Consider the following 9,130-nt stretch of genomic DNA (forward strand, 5'->3'; position numbering starts at 1 on the left):
CCCCTGCCGAGGAACCCGGCCCTCCTTGGGACACCCAAAGCAGCAGACCTCGGAAAAGGAGGGGAAAAGTCACAGTTGGAGTGGAAAAAGAGAACATAAATACAGCAGCCTTTAAAAGTGCCTGCATGGAGCAATAGTGGGAACCAGTCACATTTCTTCTTTCCTTGCTTTCTGTGATGACATAAATAGGAAGTAAGAACACGTTAAACAAAAGGCAGAGCTAGGATTTTACAGGTCTTTATTTTGGCAGGCTGCATGAAAAACATCTCCTCCAGGACTGTGACGCGTTTTGGGGAACAGCAGAGAACGGAGACAAAAGGTGCCGGAGAGCCCTTTCTGTTCCCTTCAGCCCCTGCAGCTGCTCCAGTGGTTTCAGGGCACTTGCTTGGTTCATTCCTAGAGAAAAAGGCTAGGGCATGATTTTCAAAACTACTGCCCATCCCCAGTCAGAGTTTCCTACACTCCTGGGTACAAAGGAGTGGATAGAGAGAGGATTTTTCCAAATGAGTTAGGCGATAGATTCTTATTCAAGATAAATGTGGAGAAATCCTGGAGAAACGTGGAGAAATCTGAAATGTGGAGAAATCCTGGAGAAATGTGGAGAAATCCTCTGAAATCCTGGAAAAATCCTGAAGAAATGTGGAGAAATCCTCTGAAATCCTGGAGAAATCCTGGAGAAATGTGGAGAAATCCTGCAAAGCCGGCAGGTTCAGGAGGGACGAACTGGGACAAACTGGGACCAGCTGCCCCCTCCCCTTCTCCCTGCCTCTCCTGGTTTAGGGTGATTTGGGGAGAAAAACCTCCAAAGGGGCTTCCCCTAGAAAAACAAATCCAAGCGGCCCCTCCCCTCAAAAAGATTTCCCTGGAGAAAAGTGGGGAAAAACTGGTTGTTATCGGTACATTTAATTAGTGACCCGAATTTATCTGTTATCAATAATTTTTATTAGTGGCCGCCCGGAGCCGGGTTTGCCCACAATGGTGTTCGTGTGGGGTTTGAGGGGGTGTTGGCAGGAAGGATTTTTGGGGTGTATCGGGGGAACTCCCAGCGCGGAGGATTTGGGGGAGCTGAGGGTTCTGGGGAGGGATTTGGGGGTCCCTGAGGAGTTTGGGACCCCCAAGCCAAGAGGAGACCCGAGGGGGGTTTGGGGGGGGAACTGGGGGTCTCCGGGGAGTTTTGGGGGTGTCTCTGTGGAATTTGGGGTCGCGGGGGCGTCGGGGGGAGCCGAAAGAACAGCAGGACCCCCGGGCTGGAGCGAACGGGGTTTATTGGGGGGTGGTCGCCCCGTCACAGCCCCCGCAGCAGAGGCACCCGCAGCCGCGGCGCTTCGGGGGCTGCCGGCAGCAGCGGGGCATGTCGCGACAGCGCGGGTCGCGACAGAGAGCGGCGGGGCGGGGGGGGGCGCCGCGGGAGGTGTCGCGACAGAGCGTGTCGCGACAGAACGGGTCGCGACGCGCGGCGCAGTGACAGAGCGGGTCGCGACGGAGCGGGCGGCGCTGGGCTGTGTCGCGACAGAGCCGACGGCAGCAGCATCGCGACAGCTCCGCGTCCTGCGGGGCTCCGGGCGGCTCCGGGCTCCAGGGCCGGGGGTCCCAGGGGGGCTCCGGGCTCCAGAGTTGGGGGGCGCGGGGGGACCCGGGCGGGTCTAGGGGGAACCAGGTGGGATCTGGGGAACCCCAGAGGGGTCTTGGGACGCCCGGGGGGTCCCGGTGGGATCTCGGGGGGTCCCAGGGGGGTCTCGGGGGGTCCAGCGGGGCCCTGGGGGGCTCCGGGTCCCAGAGCTGGGGGGTCCGGGGGTGCCTGGGCGGCTCCGGGCTCCAGGTGCTGGGGTCCCACGGGGGTCTGGGGGAGCTCCACGGGGGTCGCAGGGGGACGGGGGGCGCCTTGCGGGGCTCGCGGCTCCAGAGTTGGGGGGCCCGGGAAGGTCTGGGGGGGGTTCGGGGTGGGTCCCAGGGGGGTCTTGGGGGGTCCCAGGGGGCGCGGGAGGGACCCGGGGAATCCCAGGGGGTCTCGGTGCTCCAGATTTTGGGGGCCCGAGGGGGTCTGGGGGTGCGGGGGGCTCTCCCGGGGGGAGGGTCCGGGCTGAAGGATAGGGGGGGAATGGGGGTCCAGCCTGCATCCCCCCTCTCCTCCTCCTCCTCCTCCTCCCCATGGGGCGGCTGTGGGAACCCCCAAAAGGGGGGGGGTGGCGGCGGGAGCCCCCCGGGACCCCCCCAGGCCTGGGGGAGCCCCCCGGGGGTCTCATCCTCATCCTCGGCTGAGCTCCATGAGAAAGGGTTCTGCGGAGAAAGGGGGACATCAGCAAAACCCCCCCGAAATCAGGGAGGGCCCCCCAAACTCCACACTCACCTCCCGCGCTCCGAGGGCTCCAAAAATGGGGCTGGGGGCGCGGGGGAGCTGCAGGGAGAGGCGGGGAGCAGTTTTAGGAGTAGATCTGGAGCAATTTGGGGGGTGCTTTTTGGAGCACTCACTGTATTGACGACACCAGGTGGGTTGGGGGTCCCAGCAGGGGCGTCCCCCGCATCCCACCCCCCCAAAATGAGCGCTGGTCCTGGGCGTCCTGGCCTCGCCTCTTCCTGGGGTGTCCCCTGACCTGCTGGAGACAACGTTTTATTTGGGGAGGGAAATATAAAGGTTAAAAAAACCCCATTTGGGGTAAATGGGGGCGGTACCTGGGGGCTGGGCGGGGGTCCGGTGGGCCAGGAAGACCCCCAGGTCGGCGGGTCCCCGTCGGTGCCTCCGCAGCGCAGCCATGAGGCTGCGGCGCCGCTCGCTCACCAGGTCCCGCCCCACGAACGCCCCGAAACCCACCAGCTTCGAGGCCAGGCCGGCCACCAGCTCCTTCAGCGCCGCGCCCGAGACATCCCCGGCCTCCCCCTCCTCAATTTGGGGGGCTGGCGGGGGGATATCCCTGCTGGGAGTCAGCAGGCGCCGCACGTCCAGCGATCTGACCTCATGGTTGAAGAGGCCGCGGTGGCACAGGCGGTTCTGAGTGATCACCACGGGTTTTGGGGGGCGCAGGGGGCTCCCCAGGGCGAGACCCCCGCGCATGGGGGGCTGCAGCCAGCGCAGGGGGGCGGCGGGGCCCCGCCGGGAGCCCCTCACGGGCAGCTTGGGGCCGAACTTGGCGGCGTTGCGCTCCCGCTTGGTCCGCAGGCGCTTGGATTTCAGCGGGATTTTGGCCGGGACGGCGAGGGGGCGGCTGTCGCCCAGCAGATCTCGGGGGTGGCTCATGGTGGCGGCGGCGGCAGCTGGGAAAAAGATGGGAAAAAGACGGTTTTTGAAGAGTTTTTCACCTTCAGGTGCCGCCCGCCTCCTCCAAGGATCCCCACTCCCCCCATGGAACCTCTTGGTACTCGTAGGACTCTAAAAAAGAAAAAAAAAAAAAATCACACCCCACACCCCAGGACTTCACAATTGTTCCCCAGATTCCCCCCATTTCCACCTCAAAACCCCTCGTTTCCCCCTCAGATACCCCCCAAAATCCCCAATACCCCCTGAAGGGCTCTCAGACCCCATTCCAACCCCCATTTCCCCCTCAGATCTCCTCCCTACAGGTTTTTGAGGAGTTTTTTTCCCCTTCAGGTCCCACCCCAGGATCCCCATTCCCCAGGACCCAGAGTTCCCCTCAAAACCCCTCATTTCCCCCCCATTTCCCCCTCAGATCTCCTCCTGACAGGTTTTTGAGGAGTTTTATCCCCTTCAGGTCCCGCCCCAGGATCCCCATTCCCCCCATGGGACCATTTGGTCCTCACAGGACCGTAACTCACCCCACACCCCAGGACCTCACAACTGTTCCCCAGAGCCCTTCATTTCCACCTCAGAACCCCTCATTTCCCCCTCAGAACCCCTCATTTCCCCTCATATATACCCCAATACCCCCTGAAAGGCCCTCAGGGCCCATTAACTCCCATTTTCCCCTCAGGACCCCCCATTCCCCTCTAGGCTCCCCTGGTAACCCTTCGGGCCCAGAGTTCCCCTCAGAACCCCTCATTTCCCCCTCAGATACCCCAAGGCCGCACTGAAAGGCCCTCAGGGCTCATTCCAACCCCCATTCCCCCTCAGATCTAAACCCAGAGCCCCTCCATTCTTCTCCAGGACCCGTATTTCCCTTCAGCACTCCCAAATTTCCCAAATTTCCCCATTTTTCCCCCAATTCCCCCCCCCCCTCACGGTGGGCAAGGCCAGAGCCGGCGGCCGTTGGTGGCTTGAATTTTCCCGCGCTTCGCTGCGATTGGCCCGCGGGCCCCAGAGCTCGACCGCTGATTGGCTGAGGGCGCGGAGGCGGGAAAAGGGCTGCGAGGGAGGAGCGGGGCCCCCGTGAGGGGAGGGGGGGGGCGGCTCTGAGGGGAATTGGGAAAAAGGAGGGAAAAAAGGGAAAAAATAAAAAATCGATGGAAAAACGCGGGCAAAACGGGAGAAAGGGGGCGCAGTGAGGGAAATTTGGGATAAATGAGAGGGAATTGTGGGGAAATGGCCGAAGTGGGGGAAAATGGGAGGAGAACAGAGAGAATGGGAAATAATGGGGGAAATAGGGGAAAAATGGGGCAATGGGGGGTGTGAAAAACGCCAATCACTTGGTTTTTAAAATTTTAAAATATTAAAAAATAAAATGGTTATAAAAATAGTAACACAATTAGAGTAATAAAGTTTAGAGTTGGGGCAATTACAAGACAATAAAAAGCAAAGAATTACGGATGTCTGGATGATCTAAGTCACGAAAAACACACCGTGTGAACAAAGGAATCGCCCTTAAACCAATACACTTGTTGCATATTCATATATCCTTCATGGTTATGCATACATGCTATTTAAAACAAGAAACTCTCTCTGTTGTACGTCAGCTGTTTCCTTTAATCCCCAAGGCATGGTCAAGTCTTAGCAAGGCCTGAAGAAATTAGTTTCTTCTGATAAGAAAACCATAAATTCCTTTTCTTTGGAAGATTTAGGTGTTCCTCAAAGCGAGTAGCTCATTCCAAAAAAATAACTGTCCCCACATACGTAGTCTCTATTTTAACATTATGCTGGAACCTAAAACTATATTCAACACACTACTTAAGAGAATTAATGCAGCATAACTTTCTAACATTACATGTATAATATTCATTGTAATATTTGCGAAAAGCCAATCATAAAATATGCATTTTTCACAGTGGGGAAATGGCCGTAGTGGAGTAAAACGGGAGAACAGAGAGAATGGGAAATAATGGGGGAAACTGGGGGAATGGGGGGAAATTGGGGGAGAACAGAGAGAATGGGAAATAATGGGGGAAAAATGGGGGAATGGGGAGAAATTGGGGGATAGTGGGGGAAAATGGGACACAGTGGGCCGAAATTGGGAATAATGAGGGGAAATTGGGAAAAAAACTTGGCAGAAAATTGATGGGAAATGGGAGAAATCATGGAGAAAGGAGCAAATGGGGTAGAATGGGGGATTTGGGGATAATAGGAAAAATTGGAAGAAATGGGGGGAAAAACGGGATAAAATGCGGGAAACTTTGGATAATGGGGGGGAACTGGGGATAATGGGGTAAAATAGGGGGAAACGGGATAATGGGGTATAATTTGGGATTTGGGGATAATGGGAAAAATTGGGAGAAATGGGGGAAAAACAGGATAAAGTGTGGGAAACTTTGGATAATGGGGTAAAATAAGGGGAAACTGGATAATGGGGTAAAATGGGGAATTTTGAGGAAATTAGGGATAATGGGGGAAAACAGTGGTCTCACCCTCATTATTTATTCACAACTTATTAAAGATTAATAAATTGTTTATTAGCGATTAATCAGCTCCAGTTTTATTTTGGGGAGGGGGTTTGGCATCAGCGCTGCCTTGAGGTACCAAAGCAAAGCCTTTGTGGGGTTTGGGGGGCACGCAGGGATTTGGGGACCCCCCCCTCATTTTGGGGGGTCTTTTAAGGCTTCTCCAGGAGCCCGTCGGCGGCGGGGGGGGTCCCCACGTCCTGGTAGGTGGGTTGGACCCCCCGGGAAATGTCCTCGTACATGGAGCACTCGTCCAGGTTCAGCCCCTGGGGAGGGGGAAATTGGGGTCAGGGGTTGGGTTTGGGGGTGCAGGACCCCCAAACACACCCCAGACCCTTTTGTTGGGGGGTTTTGGGGTGTCCCTCCCCAGCCCCAGGTCACCTCATAAAGGTTTTCCTCCTCCAGGGCGATTTTCTTGGGCTGGAGGAGCCGCTCGTTGGCCCAGCGCTTCTGGGAGGGGGAAAAAAGGGGTACGGGGGGGGTTTGAGTGGGGGCATTTGGGGTGATGGGGGAAGAAAAGGGGTACAGGGGTGTTTGAGGGGGGATTTGGGGGAAAAAAGGGGTACAGGGGGGTTTGAGTGGGGGATTTGGGGTGATGGGGGAAAAAAAGGGGTACAGGGGGTTTGAGTGGGGGATTTGGGGGAAAAAAGGGGTACGGGGCAGGGTTTGAGTGGGGGATTTGGGGGAAAAAAGGGGTACGGGGCAGGGTTTGAGTGGGGGATTTGGGGGAAAAAAGGGGTACGGGGCGGGGTTTGAGTGGGGGATTTGGGGGAAAAAAGGGGTACGGGGCGGGGTTTGAGTGGGGGATTTGGGGGAAAAAAGGGGTACGGGGCGGGGTTTGAGTGGGGGATTTGGGGTGATGGGAGAAAAAAAGGGGTACTGGGGGGATTGGGGAGGAATTGAATGGGAAACTGGGGGTCTTCAGTGGGGAATTAAGGGTGGCAGGGGGTATTTCGGGGGATCTGGAAGGGGATTTGGGGGAACCAGGAGGAATTGGGGTTGTCAGGACTGAAACATCAGGGACAGCAGGACAGGGATTGGGGACAGCAGGACCGGGGTCAGGGACACCAGGGCCGGGATCAGGGCCAGCAGAACCCGAATTAGGGGCGGGGGTCCCCCGGAGCCCCCTCCTCACCCTGAAGAGCAGCAGCAGCCCCGGCCCCGCAGCGCACAGCAGCAGCAGCACTCCCTGCGCCGTCAGGATCCTGTTCTTGGTGGCGTCTGCCAGGTCCAGGAACGGCACGGGCACGGGCTCTGCCGGACCGGCCCGGGTCAGCCGCCCCCCAAAACCTTCTCAAACCCCCACCACGGCTCAGCCGCCCCCCAAAACCTCCCCAAAACCCCCACCGGTTCAGCCGCCCCCCAAAAACCTCCCCAAAACCCCCCACCAGGGAGACCTCCCCCGGCTCAGCCGCCCCCCAAAAACCTCCCCAAAATCCTCCCCCTGGGTTAGCCGCCCCCCAAAACCTCCCCAAAGCTCCTCCCCGGAGACCCCCCACAGGGTCAGCTGCCTCCAAAAACCTCCCCAAACCCCGCTGGGGAGACCCCCACTCACCCAGGACCCTGGCGAAGGTGCCGCAGGACTGCGCGGGACCTCCAAAACCTCCCCAAAACGCCCCCAGGGAGACTTCCTACGGGTCATCCGCCCCCCAAAAACCTCCCCAAAATACTTCCACCGCCTCAGCCGCCCCCCAAAACCTCCCCAAAAGCCCCCCGGAGCCCCCCACTCACCCAGGACCCTGACGAAGGTGCCGCAGGACTGCGCGGACGCGTTCCTGGAGCTCACCCGGCACAAGTAGAGTCCGCTGTGGTTCCGCTCCAGGGGCTCGAAGCTCAGCCTGGAGACCCCCGAGCCCCCCCCCTCACCTGGCGACCCCCGCCCAGGGCCGGCAGCTCCTCGGGCCAGCGGCAGCCCCCGGCCCGGCCGCGGGGACACACCTGCAGCCAGGTGACATTCGCGTCCTCCGGCTCGAAGCGGCACTCCAGGCTCAGAGCTGCCCCGGGCGCGGCGGACAGGGAGGTGGGCACGGGCCAGACGCGGACCCCTCCCCAGGAGCCGCAGGAGGAGCCCCCCGGGCGGGTGGGCAGCGTCAGCGGGGGGGGGGTCTCCGCATGGGGGGTGGGAGGAGGGGGGAAGGAGCCGTTGTGGCACTGGGAACCTGTGGGGAGAAATGGGGAGGGGGTCATGGAGGGGTCGGGGGTCTCACACAGGGGGTTCCTGAATCCCCCCGTGGGTGGGGGTCTCACAGAGGGGGGTCCCTGAATCCCCCCCGTGGGTGGGGGTCTCACACGGGGACCCTGCAGGTGGCACCGGGGGGACCCCCAGCCCTGCTGCCCCCCTAGTTCCACCTCTGCCCCCCCAATTTCAGCTCTGCCCCCCAGTTCCTGCTCTGCCCCCCCAGTTTCAGCTCTGCCCCCCCAATTCCAGCTCTGCCCCCCCAGTTTCAGCTCTGGTTGGAACGGGAAGTTCGGGGGGGGGGTCCCAGGGGACACCCCGGCCCAGGTGGCTGGGGGGAAGCACCCGGAGGTTGTTTTTGGTTTTGGGGTCCCCCGAGACCCCCAAGTGGGTTCAGGAGGGTCCCCACGGCCGTTAAGGGGGGTGGGCACAGGTGGGACCCCCCCAAAACCCCCAGACCCAAACCCTGAGACCCCGGAAGTCCTGAAACACCCCAAAACCCAGAGGTGAGAGCCTGAGGACCCCCGAGACCCCAAAAATGAGACCCTGGAACTCCTGAAACCCCCAGACCCAAACCCTGGGACCCCCGAAACCCCCAAAACTCCCAGACCCAAACCCTGGGACCCCCAAAACCCCCATCCCCAAACCCCGACACCCCAGAACCCCTCAAACCTCCCCAGATCCAAACTCAAACCCCGAGACCCCCGAAGCCCCCAGACCTCCAATTCCCCCCAGCGATACCTGGGAGGAGGAGGAGGAGGAGGAGGAGGAGGATGAGGAGGGGGCTCGGGACCCCCCGTTTTGGGGGAGCCCCCCGGATTTGGGGAGCAGCCGCCATCAGCTGCGCGCGGCCGGGCCCGGCAGGAGATTCGCCCCAGTGCCCCGGGGGAGGGAAGTGGGGGGTCCGCCCCCAAAATCCCCAGGGACCCCCGCCCCAAAATACACCCCAAACCCGCCCCAAAATCCCCAGGGACCCCCGCCCCAAAATACACCCCAAACCCGCCCCAAAATCCCCAGGGACCCCCTCCCCAAAATACACCCCAAAATCCACCCCTAAATCCCCAGGGACCCCCGCCCCAAAATACACCCCAAACCCGCCCTAAAATCCCCGGGGACCCCCGCCCCAAAATACACCCCAAAACCCGCCCCAAAATCCCCCGGGACCCCAGAAGAGGGGACGGGGTGCGCGGGGGG

General features: G+C 60.1%; 2 protein-coding genes across 3 annotated transcripts; both read right to left on the reverse strand.

Annotated features, from left to right (window-relative positions):
* Positions 1–1,248: 1,248 nt before the first annotated feature.
* On the reverse strand, positions 1,249–4,587 carry LOC121469004 (uncharacterized). Of its 2 annotated transcripts, XM_072920775.1 has the most exons (4): positions 4,172–4,587; positions 2,671–3,249; positions 2,470–2,591; positions 1,249–2,277 (listed from the first exon to the last, which is right to left on the reverse strand). In XM_072920775.1, exons 2-4 carry the CDS (start codon positions 3,230–3,232, stop codon positions 1,264–1,266), a joined length of 1,698 nt encoding a protein of 565 aa, XP_072776876.1. In that variant the 5' UTR covers positions 3,233–3,249; positions 4,172–4,587; the 3' UTR covers positions 1,249–1,263. The 2 variants fall into 2 exon arrangements, with proteins under 2 accessions (XP_072776876.1, XP_072776875.1); XM_072920774.1 differs by lacking the exon at positions 4,172–4,587 and having other exon boundaries at positions 2,671–3,431.
* A 1,160-nt stretch (positions 4,588–5,747) lies between these two features.
* On the reverse strand, positions 5,748–8,909 carry CD79A (CD79a molecule; the record flags this gene model as incomplete). Its single annotated transcript, XM_072920695.1, is given in 6 exon segments — positions 5,748–6,026; positions 6,142–6,210; positions 6,896–7,014; positions 7,492–7,606; positions 7,609–7,919; positions 8,678–8,909. Coding segments are annotated over 6 exon segments (960 nt in total), but the record flags the coding sequence as incomplete, so codon positions are not given.
* Between the last annotated feature and the right edge of the window lie 221 nt (positions 8,910–9,130).

The sequence above is a fragment of the Taeniopygia guttata genome, chromosome 33 (assembly GCF_048771995.1).
Source record: "Taeniopygia guttata chromosome 33, bTaeGut7.mat, whole genome shotgun sequence".
Lineage (NCBI taxonomy): Eukaryota > Metazoa > Chordata > Aves > Passeriformes > Estrildidae > Taeniopygia > Taeniopygia guttata.